This window comes from Ascochyta rabiei, chromosome 1 (genome assembly GCF_004011695.2).
Source record: "Ascochyta rabiei chromosome 1, complete sequence".
NCBI lineage: Eukaryota > Fungi > Ascomycota > Dothideomycetes > Pleosporales > Didymellaceae > Ascochyta > Ascochyta rabiei.
The window spans coordinates 2,124,662-2,141,311 of NC_082405.1; the positions used below are offsets into that span (position 1 = coordinate 2,124,662).

Below are 16,650 nucleotides of genomic sequence, written 5' to 3' on the forward strand. Positions count from 1 at the left end.
GACTCAATTAGAGCGCCGAGAGCATGTTCAGCAACGACGATGAGATACGCCATCTGTGCAATGGTCAGTAAGAGCTATATATCACGATCATGGCAACTTTCTCTCTCAGTGTCAGTCCACGCTGCACCGGTGGCCGCACCCTTGTCTGGCGTCTTCGGTTCGGTGTCGGACATGATGGAGCTGTTGTATGTACGATTACAGGCGAGATATCGAGGTTGATGGGCGGAGACAAGAGACGAAGATGTTCGAAAAGCTGTCTGTGTTTGCTGCAGGTTTGGGTTAGTCCAAACGATCAAGCAGGTGAGCGGCCACTTCACCTCGAATTGAGAACGGCTACGGGACCTCCTAATGCCGAGTCTTGACTTATGTGAGGTGAGGTGAAGGTGAGTAAGGCCTGTCTGATGGCCCACTTTCACACTAACTCGGAGCCATCCACTAACATGTTGACTGGATAGGATTTTGCACCACAGTTCTGCCGTGCCAACGGGGTCTCAGGAACACAATTGAAAAATTGCCCACTTGCCAAGTATCTAAGTGACGCTTTCACCCTCATTCAACCGACATGCAGCGCTACAGGACCCTTGAAGATAACGATGAAGATGCGTGGCAGCTCGAAGAATACGAATCTAGTTATCGGTGAGCAGTGGATGCAATAGTGGTCAAAACCTAATCGCTAAGAACCATATAGACGACCCAGTCCTGATAGAGAGACTTCTACCACCAAACTCATATCCACACAGGTCGTCAGTAACATAACGGTAACTGATCGAAATGGAAATGGTCCGCGTCACTGGATTTTACTACGCTAACTTCAACGAGCGCAATCGCGCCGATGCCTATGACGGCGCCAGAGTGACATGGAGGCATGCTTTGGATGCGCGAATTCCTGAGCAAGGTACAGTGTATACGCCTGTAGCTTTCGATCGATCTTAGAATATCTACCTGGAGGATACCCCAGTCATCTTCCAGAAAAATGATGGCATCGATCGGCCATTCGTGACTGCGCGGACCGAAAACCCTATTGAATGAAAAGCATGGGGTACGACTGCAGCATTATCGAAAATATATCTGACTTGAGCATTTTGAAAGACCACAAACCTGCTGCGGACGACAGTATTCTCAACGCGACCGACGGTAGCAGAAGCTATTACTTGCAAGGCAACAGCTCGATGGTGATAGTCCAAAATCAGACCGATCCGCTCCGAACTCTTTGGGCCACCAATGCTTATGCAGTGTTGGAGACTGCGCAGCAGATGTGGCCGAGTAGAGACATCTTTGATCGCTTTCAAGGAAGCAGCCCGAACGCGTTGTTCACGGAGACTGCTAGCTGCTATTTCAACAAGAACGAAAGTCCAACGGGGGACTATCCAGGTATCAACCAGCAGAGAATCTTTGAAACGCTTCTATGGCAGAAGGTTCTCAACACCTCCTATGGAGATGGAGCCCCTCCACAGTACAATTTCAGCATTGACCACAACATTACGGAATTGTACGGCGCTTACGATGATCTCGATTTGGAGTATAACATCCCCGCCAATTTCACTGACACCTGTCCACACCAGCCTATGACCGCTACCGGCGTGCAGTGCAAGTCGAGTAGCAGCGTCGGTACTGCTGACATTGAGGGCGTTCATTCAACGTATTCAAACTTTGCACGCACCGATACACCAATCAACACCCAGAGATACCGACGTGCAGATCGTTTTGGCGCCAAAACCCTTACTTCTATGAATCCAGGTCGCTCCACCGATGATGAGTGGTTTTCGAATTTCTTCACATCCACTGCCGCGCCACCTTTATTCTACGCGCCTTATTCGGACGATCCCGACAGCGTTGACGAAGGGGTAGGCTACATGCTTAAAGACGGTTATCCCCAGGCTTCGCAGTTGCGACAAAGCATGTTACGAGCGCACGCAGCCTACGCAGTACAGCTTATGTACAATGGTAGGCAGGGCTTCACGGCTCGAGATGACAACCATGTCATATTGCTCAATCCTAACATCACATGTTTTAATGCCGGCACAGTGATAAAGCAGGGCATCATACCTGCAGGTGTTCTTGTTGCGCTCTTCTTCCTCTAGGCACTGATCAGCACAACGCTCTGCATAAACTACGGCTTTCGAAAGCGATGGAGCGCGATTCTGGATGGGCACACCCTGTTCAGATTAGGCGTAGACCTGGAAGAAAGCAACAAGTTGAAGGTGCAGAAATTACTCAAGCACAGCAGAAGCCGAGCAGTGTCTTGCGCTGAACGATATACCCGGTCTTGTAAGCGATATACACCCAAGTTTTGTCGTTGGAAAAATGGGGCTGGTTAAGGCAAGTGTTGCTGCGAAAGAAAAGTTGTTCCAGTGATCATCTGCGTTAGCTAGAACATCCTGTCGACAACCAAACCGTGCATCACAATTCAATTCAAGGGCAAGATTTGGGTATTCTTCCAACCCGTGCCACGACGATGAACATCAGATGGAGCCCAACACTCACCGATCGCTTTTCTTTTTGGCCATTCTCATTCGAGCTTCAAATCCGGGGTGCGTCTGAGGAAAGAGTGCCAACAAATCGTGTTGTCAAGTGGCTCACGCTTAGCTTGATCAACTGAGTGGTGCAGCGAAACACACCAGGCTGACCAACAGGAGACTTTTGCACACCAGGCTGAGAAAATGTTACGGCTGCCAACACATCAACACATGCAATCTCCGCAATGTCAGAGAGGTGACAGCTCAGAAGGGTTGAGCCTCACTTCGGCGCGCTTCTGCGTGTCGAGGATAAATGATAGTGTTTGGCGTTCGATCCAAGTCAACCGCAAAGAAGTCAGCCCTCACCATGTCGATTAGCGACAACTCAACTGTGGCAGTGCCCCACGAGGGAGAAGGCGCGTACGATCCCTTGAACGAAAGCGATTATTACAGCCAGCCGAGAGATACCGTTCTGGACAAATCGTTAGTCGAGCATGGTCCTTCACGTCCGGCAACTGATACTGATATTGAGTACACTAGACCCTATGCAGAATGTGAGATTGTCCTATTGGATGCTGGAACTTCTGCCACACGCTTTTTGGTACACAGCTCTATGATACGTAAAAGTGCTCCACTCTTCGCGTTGGCTTCAAAAGGACAGCCCGTGACGCTGTCAAAGCTTGATGAATCAGCAGCACACACGTTGGTCAACTACCTTTACACGGGAAACTTCCAGACCCTGCTCTCCCACGAATTTAGTGATGACGATGCCGCGTACGAAGGATTCAAGCTCCCAACCTGCGTGTACTGTGCAGCTGTCCGCTACCAGCTACCCGGCCTTGCAGAGCTTTCGAGGCAAAAGATAACCTACGCCGGCCAGCGCCTGCCCATCTTCGACATTCTAAAAATTGCTCGAGACCATGCATTTCCCTTGCTTCCTGAAGCCGATCGGTGGTACTCTGAGTATCTCGAGAACACTGTGCACGACGCTATGTCCCAGGACCCTGAGCCCTTCCGAAGACCAGATTTCATCACCAAGGTTGAAGGGAACAGTCGTCTGCTGCAGATCGTTTGGAAGACTGTCATGAGCAATTGTGCGGCTGTAATAGCTCAGGTCTCAGGCGAATTGCAGTTGGAGAACGGTGCTGAGACGCCAATGGCTGATAGCCCATTTGTGGAGAGTGAGGTCGCCACTCAACAAAGCTTCCATCAGCTGCCCTCACCAACAGAATCTGTTCTGGACAGTCCCCTTCCAGAATCGGCACAAATTCTCTTGAAGGAGCCAGAACACCTCGATATAGTCTTGTCTGCCTCTGAAAGTGTGAGGAATTCAACCGTGGCTTCATCTTCTGAGGCTGACGATTCGAACGCACAGATCGATACCGCCTCAAACGACAACTTTGACCTTCCAGCCATTGAGCCCACAATCGATCATCATGAAAACATGGACACCGTCAAAGCGAAGCGGGAAGGGGTCAAAAAGTATGGTCATGTACGAGCCGACTCTGTTCTGGGGGAAGAAGCCGTGCTCGACAAGGATTCCGACGATGCGAAGCGTGGGGGACCTGTTGAAGCAATACCCGCTGCAGGCAACGGAAACCACGATACACCGAAGAAGGAAAAGAAGAAGAGCAAGAAGAAGCGTTCATCTATTGCCTTTTAGCTACGTGTACATGTATATCTAGGCGATCACGAAGCGACTCTTAGAACCTATTCAGCAACAGAGCACGTTTAGTAGCGAGTATAACGCGCGTCCTTTTTATACACATTCTTTTTGTTCTCATGCTACACCTTGTGCTGGAATGGAGTAGACGTTTTCGCTTACACAAAATCAACATACTGTTTTAGAGCACCGACTCATGTGCCCTTTTGGTGTATTTCCGGAAAGTGAAACGTCCATTCCTCAACATATCAATGTGAGACCCGAAGCCAACCCAAGCTTGTGACATACCAAGATAGATACACCTTCCTATCTAGCCTACTAGTCGTTAGCGAAGCATGATGATTGCAGACCTACGCAGTGGTCTGCATTCGTTTTTGACCCTAGTCAAAGTCAACCAGATGATTTAGCTGCTTAGATACGTTGGAGTGATGACAGCACGTATTGAACTGTTAGACTCCCTACTCAGTAGCAGAGATCAGAGTTGTTTATCACACGGGCTCCTTTAGTTTAGCAGAAAGGGTGCGGAAACTAAGTATCGAGCTTTAGTGCGACGGTAACTGGGAGGAGTATAAAATCAAGCCATTGTCTTCTTTGTGATTAAGGTTACTGTCTAGTAGATAGAAATCTCGAGAGAAACATGTTCTGTGCCATATCTGCCTGAGTGAGAGACACCAAAGGTGGTTCTTTGCTCATCCATTGTAGCCTCATCGCAAGAGTGAGATGCTGGAAAGGTCACATGTCCATCCTGACCGTGCCTGCGATCTGTGCCACTTTGTCCAGTTTATGGTGGAATGCTGTTGCTGCCCGTATACGCTTCAAGGTTTTGACTCTGATCTTCTGTCGACCTGAGTAGATTGTTCAGTACTTTGAACTCAAGCTTGAGTTTCAGGCTGTAGATTGCTGGTTTGAGGCTGGTTTGTATCTCGTAGAATCCGGTGTACTGGAGACCCAGAAGGGCGACATCGAGGGCCATCAAGATGAGATTGAGGTAAATAAGCTGAAACATCAACGTATTTCGGGGCTGGTATCTTGAGTGTCTGGCTGTGTGGAGGAACCCCCTGGCGTAGTATATGTAGAGTCCAGAGATGAGCGCTTCCTGGCAGGCGAAGATGGTGAGTTGTACACGCTCGTAGATATCGTAAGGTCTCAAAAAAGGTGACGGGTTTGATGAATTGACTCCGTACACAAGCGCTGTGACAGGAACGTGACATGCGAAAAAATTGCTAATGATGACGATGAGGACACATCGTAGCTTTTTGTGGTTGTGTAGCACTAGATGAAGCCTAGAGTAGAGGACTACTGATTGACCGGTGACCATACAGATCCATCCAATGATTATTAGTGTTACAGAGAACAGGTTTGCTGTGGTGACCTGGAAGAATTTGAGAGTGTATCCTAAGCTGTTGAATGCGATACCCCATGTGGCAACAATTAGGCTCCAAAAGTAAAGACCTTTCCATCGTTGGAAAGTGGAAAGAGTCCATACGGTTAACTCAATTACAGAAAAGAAAGAAACAGCAAGAAGTCCGGCCATGAGCATGGCAATGGGGAAAGAGGTTTGCAGACCAGCAATAACGCCATGGATGTTGTCGCTCATGATCGTTTGCGTGGCTCTGCGATGGATTGCGGGGAGATGTGGCGGTAGATAGCATCCTTCTCTCGAACATTTCGGTAAGACATTTCCGTTCCCAAAAACAAGATGGATGCATGGGTTCGTTGGATGCGGCTCTGACGTTAATAGATTGTAATGTCTTACACATTGATCTATTACCCGCCACAACGGACAAAGCGCTCGCGGAACGGAACGTTTGCCTTTGCACCACGTGCAGTCACAATGACAAGCTCGGGACGTATTAGTCAATCTAAAATACCCCTTTACCTGGAGGATATATTTCGAATTTCCAAACTAGCATGCGGTACACCATGAATATATCATATGGAGACCCTGCTTGGCCAACCAGGATGGAGTGAGGGTTGAGTGAGTATAGTATCCGTAGTCAGCACATCTGTCTTCTCAGCCGGAAATGTGAGCCCTGATACAAATATGTTCGTCATCCTTTCTCAACTCATGGGAATCGTGTCGCTATGATCTCAAGGTAGAGCTTCCATACTTTCCGGGAGACCAGACTGCTCAACATGATTCAGCAGCCAGCGGACAATCATCTTCTTTTCATTGTTCGAATGGAGTTGCTGTTGCTTCCGTTGACCGACGTCGATACCTGTGAGGTCATCAGGTATCATGGCACAGACAATCTGACACCCCCCGTGTCTACCCAGGAATTGGAAAGCCAGGTATTGAGAATGGTGCAATAGTCTGGTCTCGAGCTCTCTTGACAACTATCGCAGCGGTTCGTGGCTGTTTTGAAGAACTCGGTTCTGTGCCACCCGCTCCACCGCCTCGATGCACGCGCCAGAGAGCTCGCTCTTGCTCAACAGGGCCCGGTGCTGCATGTCAAGATGCCATTTCAATAGAAATCATACTGGCTTGAGATACATCGGTTGTGGAGAGCACCGATTTCACGTTGGCGGTATTTTCTACTTAATGGTGTTTGACTTTTAGTCGCACCGGCGCATCTGCATCGACGAAAATGGTTTCTCCAGATGGGCTTGGTGTTACATTTGGAACACGCTGAAACATATCAGTGCATTGCCATCATCAGCTACATGTTTGCTTGTGTCTGAGTTGTCGTCGTTACACGAGGCGCTTTTGCTTTGCTCTATTAGGAGTTGAGCTTCGTTAGGATGTGTCCAGCCCAGCTGTCGCATCAAAGTCTTCATACGCTGATGCTAGCGTAAAAGCTTGTTTGATGCACCTGAACCCAGTAGCAAGATCTTGAGATAGAGATACCGTGTTGCTGTTATTAGATAAGGTAGCAGGCACATGTAGTGCAAGTGGATTATGCAGCGGCTGGTGATCAAGCTCTACACGCTGGAGTTTTGATGTTTCTGCATAGAGCGAACAGTACGATCAGCAATCAAGACTGCATTTGTTTCCGGCTTGAATGGATAGTGAGATCCCTGGCACCGTCAGTCTATATCCTTGGACGCCGTTCGTTACTTACACTACTTATGCCTGATATTTTGGTAGAGCTCACAATCCCCTTTGATGCTCATTGAGCTAAAATAGATGCTAGCCAAAGACCGACCAATGCGCTGCGGGGAAAACGTTGTGCTGATCGTCCTAATGACGGGTAATGGCGTCGTGCAGTACATTTGGTGGCGCATTTAGCAATCTCCTTTGGGTTCACCAGTCGTACAGCATCAACATGTCCCAGCCGCACGCCTTTCTCCACACTCGGACCTCTGCCGCGGAGGCCCACTATCAGCCCATCGCGGACCGACATAAAGTTAGGCATGGCCTCACCCGCGCCGCTGACTGCAGCAGCGCCAACATGTAGGTATCTGGTCAGCTGGCAGACATGTTAGGACGACGTTGTGGCTGCGGATGCGGCCCATCGTATGCAATACGGTGTGCTAGGGGCGTAAGCTCATCTACTGTGGTTACCGGCGAAAGTATTGTAGGTGGAGACTAGCGACAGGGGTCAAGGCCGAGGTTACGAAGCGTATTGCTCACGATACTCGCCAATTGGATTAGCTTTGCAAGCTGACTGTGCATCCGTCTATCCAATCTTGAACTGTTAAAGTTGCATGATGACAACTGAACTATCAACCACACCGAGCCCCACCTACAATACTTTCGCCGGTAACCACAGTAGCACCATCTGCGCCGCCGCTAGCTCAACTGGTGATACGCAGATGACTGTGTACGAAGTATGCTGCAGCATTGAGCATACGGGTCTGCGTGCGGGCGATGGGCATTGTGAATATATCAACAGGCGCGCTAGGAAGATGGATGAGCGTGCTGAAGACATGGCAGGTAGAGTGTGTGTGCAATGATGTGTACTATGGAAGAGCACAAGACACTGTCCAACAAGGAACCATCTCGATGTAGCCTAGCGCTGCATCCCCTTTGTACAGCACAAACACCATCGTGACCGATGGCAGATGACAACGTCATGTACATAAGACAAGCTTTCTAAGCGACTACGGTTCACGCCCAGCACAGCGGTTGCGCCGACCAGGGCGCCTCTACAGTGCTCTTCTTCAATGTGGTAGGCCAGCAGCAAGACGTGAAAGGCGGAGATGCGGTGTCGTGATCCGCGACCAGGACGCCAACCCACAGAGCGCGGGGTACCTAGCTGATTCGACCCTGACGACGCCAGCGTCTACCAATCTGTCTCTGTCGCCCACTTGTTTTTGTCAGCAATCTGCTCAATAGGCACTCCCTCAAAAGCCACGTAGTGCTGCTTTGTGCAAGTCGTTTCTGGAGACGCACCCACACCGGCGCCTAGACTGGTGTGTTTTCCAAGAGCGAGCCTCTATATCATGTTTGTACGTACCTCGGAACACGGCAGGCGCGGCTGGCCGACGCATGGCAATCTGGGTACGACCTCACGAGTTGACGGTTGCTGGAACGAGCTAGCCAGACTATTGGGTATCATTGTTGTGTTGCAACGGAGGCTCAAGACAAAGTTGTGTACCTAAGTGGGCTTGTTCCAAGGCTTGCAAGGTTATTGGGGATCGGAAATTAGAGACCATCGTCCAGGTCCCGAGACAAGGTTAGCAGCCATAAAAGCTAATAGCTCGACCGTGTAGGGTCTATGTCCGAGGTCAGGTTGCCGAACGGGTTTGCCGATTGGACTGGAACTGGTGCCAAGAGAAAGTGTTGGTAGACGTGGTAGGCTACCCATAGTGGGCGGTGGTAGGCCTTGGGACCAGAGTCAATGACTCTGTTCGAGAAGTGTGGCATTGCGTTCTCATCGCTCACGCGTTGATCAGATTTTGCGTTCTAGAACGCAGCACCTACCGTCTGAGAGCCTGGTGTCATGGAAGAACTACTCGCGCACGTGTCGCGCAGCAGTGGTTGGCCAAAGCGTCGCGCGAGTCACGCCGGTCCGACACTGGGGCTCTCATAGCTTGCTGTCAATTGGCAATTGCTTGTGGAGAAGAGTTGGAGAAGCCCCGCGGGGCTCACCAGCCAAGGGTGGAAGCGCCATGGCCGTCCCCGGCCGGAGGTATTGCATGGTGTGCGTCAGGTCATCAGGCCGTCAGGCCGATCCGGTCGTGGTCGAAGTCGTACCTTGCCGGTTCTTGGTTTGTTCTGCCCGCGAACTGTCCCCGCGAAGACAACAAACATGTCGTAACGTTCTGGAATTCACCCTGGAACAAAGGTTCTAGGCATGGGCGCACGTGTGGCGTAAGTCGGAGCGACGCCGGCTGATGCTGGGCGGCGCTCGACATTGTCTGCCTGCTGGTCTAGCGGTGATGAGGCGGCTTGGTGGCGTGGAAGCCAACTTCACTAGACCAACCAACCCCAGGAGCTAGTCGCAGAACCGGAGCAAGCTAGTCTCTGAATGGCTGCAGCCGCACATCCTCCAAGCTACGCTTGCAGCACATGGTCCCGCGATTTCAATTCTCCAGCTTTGTTATTAACCTGGAGACTGCCCCCGTCCCTGCTTTCTGTTCTTCGTCCACGCTGCGTCCGCATCACACCTGCATTGCGCCTGGGTAGCACTCTTCGCCAACGAACGCAGTTCTCCTACACCGCCACCATGAACCACTCCAGCAAGACGCCCGAAGAGGTGGCTCACCCCAAAGCGCTCAATGCTACCACCGATGTCAACATGACTGAGGCGCCCGTCACATGGAAGGCCTACCTCCTCTGCGCCTTCGCCTCCTTCGGAGGTATCTTCTTCGGTAAGCCTTCTGTCTACAACATGTGTGGCCGTCTGTGCTGATCATGAACAGGTTATGATTCTGGGTACATCAACGGTGTGCTCAACTCCCCTCTATTCATTGAGGAGGTTGAGGGTCCCATCTGCCCGCAAGGTCTTGCCACTCCCAATGGCGCTTGCGCCATCAGCAGTAGCAACACCTCGCTCATTGTTTCCATCCTCTCCGCTGGTACTTTCTTTGGTGCTCTCGCAGCTGGTGACATCGCCGACATCTACGGCCGAAAGTGGACCATTGTCGCAGGTTGCATCATCTACATAATCGGTATATACTCCAGCATATGCCTTTTTGACTTAGTACCCGCTCGCTAACCCCACAACAGGTGTCGTACTCCAGATGGCTGCGTCTGGCCGAGACCTTCTTGTCGCCGGTCGTGCTATTGCTGGTATCGGTGTCGGTTTCGAGTCTGCTATCGTCATTCTCTACATGTCTGAGATCTGTCCCAAGAAGGTTCGTGGCGCGCTTGTGTCCGGCTACCAATTCTGCATCACCATTGGTCTCCTGCTTGCCGCCTGCGTCAACTACGCAGTAAAGGGTCGCGGCGACACCGGTGAATACCGCATTCCCATCGGTATCCAATTCGCCTGGGGTATCATCCTGGCCACCGGTGTCGCGTGTCTGCCAGACTCTCCTCGCTACTTCATCAAGCGTGGCCACACGGAGAAGGCCAAGGTAGCTTTGATGAGGGTCCGTGGTGTACACCCGACAGACCCCGCTTCTGAGCACCTCCGAGCCATGGTTGATTTTGAGCTTGCAGAGATCATTGCCAATGAGGAGTACGAGCGCGAACAGACGCCCGCTGGTGGCTGGCTTGCCGGTTGGACAAATTGCTTCAAGGGTTCCCTCTTCCAGTCCAACTCGAACCTGCGCAAGACCATTCTCGGCACCTCTCTTCAGATGATGCAGCAGTGGACTGGTGTCAACTTCATCTTCTACTACTCCACACCGTTCTTGCAATCGACCGGCGCTATCAGCAACACCTTCTTGATCTCGTTGATCTTCACCCTGGTTAACGTCTGCTCTACCCCGCTTTCGTTCTACGGCATGGAGAAGTTCGGTCGTCGCACGCTCCTGTTGTATGGCGCACTTGGCATGTTGATCTGCCAATTCTTGGTCGCCATCATCGGTGTCACTGTCGGCTTCAACAAATCCACTACCTTCGCTGATGGAACCACCCGAGCAAACAATCTTTCCGCTGTCAATGCCCAGATTGCATTCATTGCCATCTTCATCTTCTTCTTTGCCACTACTTGGGGCCCTGGCGCCTGGGTTCTTATTGGCGAGGTGTTCCCCCTCCCAATCCGCTCTCGTGGTGTCGCGCTTTCTACAGCCTCCAACTGGCTATGGAACACTATCATCGCTGTTATCACTCCGTAAGTACATTCATCCACAGGCCGATAAATTTTGACTAACATGGAACAGTTACATGGTTGGCACGAATGAGGGCAACCTCCGTTCTTCCGTCTTCTTCATTTGGGGTGGCCTCTGCACAATCGCTTTCGTCTACACGTACTTCCTGGTTCCCGAAACAAAGGGCCTGTCCCTCGAACAGGTCGACCAGATGATGGCGGAGACGTCCCCCCGAACCTCGGCCAAGTGGCGCCCGACTCACACCTTTGCCGAGGCCAGCGTCGAGAAGGGTGGCGCCGCCCGCCTGGAGGGCGGCCAGGTCTTCATGGACACTGAGAAGGTCTTGCGCACCGCTTCCATCCACTAAAAAACCCTCTACATGTCTTAAGTGTGTTGTGGCAAAGTGAACGCGGCTCTAATAAGCAACGTTTCGGTCTTGCAGCACATAGAGCGAGACAAAGCCCAGATGGCTGCAAGGATGAGACTAGGGTGCCTGGATAAAACATAAAGAGTTCTACTCTACTTTACCAGCCACCGACTACAAGTATAATATTTAACTCCAATGCATCATAATGAATTGATGAACACTTTCATAATCATTTCCAGACCAAAAATGCAGTGCAAACCGTCGGTCATTAACATGACCCCAAAATTTCGAACTGAGTTGCGTGTTTATGAAACGGAGTAAAATTTTGTATTCTGTGGTCAAGATACACTGCAATCTCATGTTGATCGCGTGGATGGAAAGCATGCCAACCAACATCAATACCACAATTCTTTTGGTGAGCCTAAAAGCGACCTCACGCAATTACCGCAAGCATCCATATACCCGCCCTGGAACGCAGCCTATCACAAAAGCAGTGCTACGCCAAGATGTACTGTCGCGTAAAGGAACGAATCGGGATCATCAACGGGTACTCCGGTCTTATGCATTGCCATTCGATCCAAACCAGGACACTGGATCTAGCATTTACCGGGGTCAGTTAGCGCTTAAGCTCATCATGTATGGGGTTTCTGTGGTCGGCCCGATGTGGAACGTACAGTGTGAAAGGCTTTTTAGGTGCGTTGGTGTTCGTGGTAGGCAGTTGAGTGCGGGCGTACGGATAATTGTGCTTCTCAATTTGCCCTTCATGGCATAATAATGTTCATTCTCGTGCTTATTGCTGTCGTTCAGTTTCCAATCATGGGGTCCGGGGGTCTGTCTTTAATGCGTAGTTTGATGACGCTGGAAGTCAATCTTAGCCCTTGGACACAGCTACAAGAGCATCAAGGGCGGCTTTTTGAATGCGCGTTAAACCCTCGTACTTTTCTTTTGTTCACTCACATGTACTACATTATAGCTCTATCAACAACACATTGAAGGTTGAAGGGTTTGGCAATACCAGAGTATGCTTCAGCAGTAGATTCAGTGCTGTTGACTGTGACAATTTCAGTGAACGAAGCCTCGCTGTCTTGAAAGTTCTTACTTTTGCTGATTTGCTACTTAAGGTGCTGGAAGAATTGTGCGTAAGTTTATTATAAAAAGTTGTAACTCACTGCAGCCGCTGAAACATCAAAGCTTCAAATAATAAGGTATGCTCAACACAAGCTATAAATTGCCCACAAGGAGGTTACCGTAGGAGCAATACCAAGATACTGTACGAGACTACAGCAGAAGTGCTTTAAGCCCAAGTTTAGCAAATGTCTATTCAACCCATCTATACCAGAGGTTATTCGCGAACGCCACCCCTCCTTTGTCGATCATTGCTAGCATGCCAATAATGGAATTATGCCCATTTAGACTGATCCTGCATAACTAAGGATGAGTGGCAGGCAACCGCGATGCTTTTGACAAGATTCCGAAGCGATACAAGCTGTAGATTCGGATTGCCGCCTTTGGACATTGCTAATGCATGTCAGTTTACATCAAGCCAGTGTAGACGATCTAGAGTGCCAAATTATGCACTTATACAACACATTAAACTTATTCTTACATGAGCTGCTTGCTTATCAGGCTGAAGTGGCAGTCCTCCACCCGGGCACCGTCCTTCCCTCAGCCTGATCGTGCTTATGCCTGAGCTCGGCCTAACGTAGAGCCCAGTCGTTCAGCCTGGTGTTCAAGAAGATAACCGGAGAATACTCTATAGGCTCTTCATAAAATGGCGCGTCTGCTGCTGCGCTGCATTTGGCGCTCCAAGGCGAGTATGGAGCGGGGTACGAACAAGGCATGAGAGTTTGGTGTCGTGAAGCGCACCTGACAGGCATATAAATAATGACCGTCTCGCACACTCAATCTCTCGTTTCTTATCTTCAATCTATCGATCAAAAACACACTTTCCAAAGACAACACTTCCACCATGGCCGTAAATACTGCGTCTGCTTATAAGGTATGCATAATATTCTATAGCTGGATCCAAGACTTAGGATTTAGCTTCATCATGAGCCCGAGCCTGAGCGTGATTCCTCGCCTGATGTTCCTAAGGGACCGGACTCGCCCGAGGTTGCTGTTGAAGGTGGTACAAGTGCAGGCACAGTGATAGTAATTGAAGCAGGCGATCCAGCATAAGGTAAGATAGCTGAATTTGTTCAAACGCCAGACACCAGCTAATGTTCTACAGGTATTAGGATGGCAGGCAGGTCTTAAGCGTGGTGCTCTTAGACGTGGTCATGCCCAAATAGTCGGTGGACCCAATCATACTCGTTTCAATAGTGTAGACGTGACACAATCAGATCCACCTTTCCCCTAATTATTAAAACTTTCCAGTGCTTCGTGAAATAAAGTTGCAGTGGAAGTTTCTAAACACATCATGGCTGATTAACGAAAGTTTGCGAAACATTAACTCGTTTGTCTTTGTTACATCACTCTCTCAATTCACATCGCCTAAAAGAAGATATGGGGAATCCAGGCTGGATATTGCTATGGCACAACTGTATCTACCATGTTCATGACTTAAAAGCAAGGCGATCTATCTACACAGCTAAGAAAATTCTTTCCAAGGTGACGTAAGCGCTAAGGTCGTCCGGCACAAAATCTGTTAGACCTAAACAAGCAGCTAGTAACTGCAAATGCTGCTATCATCATTATAGCTCGAGCTATAAAACTCAATGACCTAGAGCTGTAAGATTCCGAGGTTGGGTTTTAGACTGCGCCTGATCCTTCAGCAGTCTATGTTCTAGTCAAATTCGGAGTATATCTCTTGGAGATGACTTGATCCATCCTCATGTTAAGATTGATGATAGATTCTGCCAAGATAGCCGAGGCTTCTTGGTTCACCAGGGGCGCAGAGATCGGGGGTGAGGCTGGTGCTGAAGTTGTTGTAGAGGTTGATGCAGAAGCAGCACTTGCGCAAACTGGGACGGATTCAATGCTACTGTTGGACCTGGGGTCATCTTTGGGGCAGTTGATGACGCTCAAGAGCGCGGTTATCTCCAAGCCCGGATCGAATACGTATCTGAGGGCTAAAAAAAGAGCACATATTGCATCCAAGAAAGCTATCGTTTGCACCCTGATATTGTTCTTCATGTTACTGACAACACTGGGCTGCGACAAGATCTGTCTTCCGGGGCTGATGCTTCCCGTACTACGCTCACAGGCAGCTTGTCTCCAGAGCGTAAAAATTCCAGCTAGCTTCCAAAATTGAACTTGACAAATGTTATTTGGAAGCTGGTGGCTTTGGAACACTAAGCCTGCTTGTTGCATGACTCTCGATTGAGCCAAGAGCCTATAAAACTGTGCTCAACTCACAAAGTGGTATGCCTTTTGAGGTGTGATTGACCGTCACTTACGCACTTGAAGCTCGAGGCGCGACTGTCTACTGCTCACTCATGAAAGTTTGTGTCGTTTGCATATCCAATCACCTTTGTGCACGCCTTGGGTTGCATGGAGACGGTGAGTATCGAGAAGATGGCGGCATTTCTACTGAACCGAATAACGACGAGAGTAGATACCATCAAGGCTTTGGAGAACATTATGGTTGACATGCTGGGCATAGTCTGAAGGTCTCTGGAAACAGGAAGCCAACCCACCAGAAGATTGGGACCAGAGTTATTAGAATCACATCCTCTATTGATGTTTTGCAGCATCGTTCGCCTCATCAACCACACGAAGCCACGCAAGATCGTTGAATTCCACTGTCAGTCCACTCTACTGTCTGAACAACCGCTTTTCAAACCACACAGCATCGAAACCCTTCGGCACCGATTCACTCTTTGTTCTCCAATTCACGGAACACAGTTTGTAGTTAGCATGGGCTGTTAACTTCAGCCCAAAGGCTTTCACTCTCTGCGTCTCAGAGCTGTCCTCGCCCTTACACGCAACCCTAGCCTGATAGGTGTTGTCCGCAAAATCACTAGCTCTAGCTTAATCTCCATGCGTAATATTAACTTAAAAAGCATTGTAATAGAGTCTAGCATTAAGCGGAACATCGGCGTCTTAGTATTTGGCTTTCAAACCTTGCAGAAGTGAGAGACATATTCTTAAACCCTCCTTTGTCCTTCCTATCGTGTTCATTGAATCACCAATGGCATCGTCGAGGCTTTGAATTAGTCGGTAGTAGGTACTACTATCTTGAAGTTCGGACAACAAAACAGAGCATCTGCAACAGCTGCAATCGAAACTAAAGAATTGTTCTAGGAAGACACAGCACTTAGCGGATAGACGTCTATAATCATATAGGGTTGTGATTTCTTCCTAAGCTTTAATGACTTGACTTGCGCAAATTGTTTTGTGCTTCTAATTCTTGTTCTAATTGCTGTGAGTGTTTAGGAGGCAGCTGTGATTGATGAAGTAGATTGAAGGGTAGACTCTAGCCGCTACGCTGTTTTGCCTACACGGCGAAACATTTGTCTTAAGAGATTGTACTAAAAAAGTATTTCCTAGGGCAATTATTGTGGAGAGACAGGAACTGACGTTGTGATGCTTTGGGCAGCGCTCTTAGCCTTGTTGCGATGGTCAACTCTAACTCTCCGCGTGGCATTTACACAGCTGTAAGAGAGGGATCTCTAAAGAGAGTTCAAGTGCCCATGGATATATTGATTCGGGCAATAAAACCTCTTCCTCTTCCGGGAATGTACTCGATATTGAAGAGGGGGATGCTGAGCTGTTCGAGAGGATCGATTCCGTTGATGGTTGATGCGATGCTGGCATGCATCTCAGGCTCATCTCTCTATCGGCCAGAAGTTAGGGATTGTCAAGAAATAAACCTATGCAACCACGACGAACCTGCTCATAAGATCAAATTGACTTATTGAATTATTGAATTATTAAGTCACTATCCACATGCAGAGGCTTGATAAGGATATTATACCATCTGATCCTACAATGAAGACGCTATCATACGGTAGATCACCAAAACCGCGTACGATGTGGGTAACCTCTTTGCCTCTAAATGAGTTTGGTAGTCAGAGATC

The 16,650-nt window shown here is 49.3% G+C and overlaps 4 protein-coding genes across 4 annotated transcripts, besides 3 other annotated features; 3 read left to right on the forward strand and 1 right to left on the reverse strand.

Annotated features, from left to right (window-relative positions):
• Window positions 1-1,034: 1,034 nt before the first annotated feature.
• Window positions 1,035-2,081, forward strand: EKO05_0000643 (uncharacterized protein; the record flags this gene model as incomplete). The annotated part of the gene is made up of 1 exon (XM_038944749.1): window positions 1,035-2,081. The coding sequence occupies one exon, from the start codon at window positions 1,035-1,037 to the stop codon at window positions 2,079-2,081; it is 1,047 nt and encodes a 348-aa protein (XP_038803183.1).
• Window positions 2,082-2,823: 742 nt separating this feature from the next.
• Window positions 2,824-4,119, forward strand: EKO05_0000644 (uncharacterized protein; the record flags this gene model as incomplete). The annotated part of the gene is made up of 2 exons (XM_038937032.1): window positions 2,824-2,939; window positions 2,997-4,119. The coding sequence occupies 2 exons, from the start codon at window positions 2,824-2,826 to the stop codon at window positions 4,117-4,119; spliced, it is 1,239 nt and encodes a 412-aa protein (XP_038803184.1).
• Window positions 4,068-4,098: a tandem repeat.
• A 781-nt stretch (window positions 4,120-4,900) lies between the features above and the next one.
• EKO05_0000645 (uncharacterized protein) lies at window positions 4,901-5,716 on the reverse strand (the record flags this gene model as incomplete). Its single annotated transcript, XM_038944750.1, has 1 exon — window positions 4,901-5,716. The coding sequence occupies one exon, from the start codon at window positions 5,714-5,716 to the stop codon at window positions 4,901-4,903; it is 816 nt and encodes a 271-aa protein (XP_038803185.1).
• A 2,580-nt stretch (window positions 5,717-8,296) lies between these two features.
• Window positions 8,297-8,390: a mobile genetic element.
• Window positions 8,391-9,731: 1,341 nt separating this feature from the next.
• Window positions 9,732-11,629, forward strand: EKO05_0000646 (uncharacterized protein; the record flags this gene model as incomplete). Its single annotated transcript, XM_038936490.1, has 4 exons — window positions 9,732-9,876; window positions 9,928-10,176; window positions 10,235-11,285; window positions 11,335-11,629. 4 exons carry the CDS (start codon window positions 9,732-9,734, stop codon window positions 11,627-11,629), a joined length of 1,740 nt encoding a protein of 579 aa, XP_038803186.1.
• A 2,051-nt stretch (window positions 11,630-13,680) lies between these two features.
• Window positions 13,681-13,713: a tandem repeat.
• The last annotated feature ends 2,937 nt before the right edge of the window (window positions 13,714-16,650 follow it).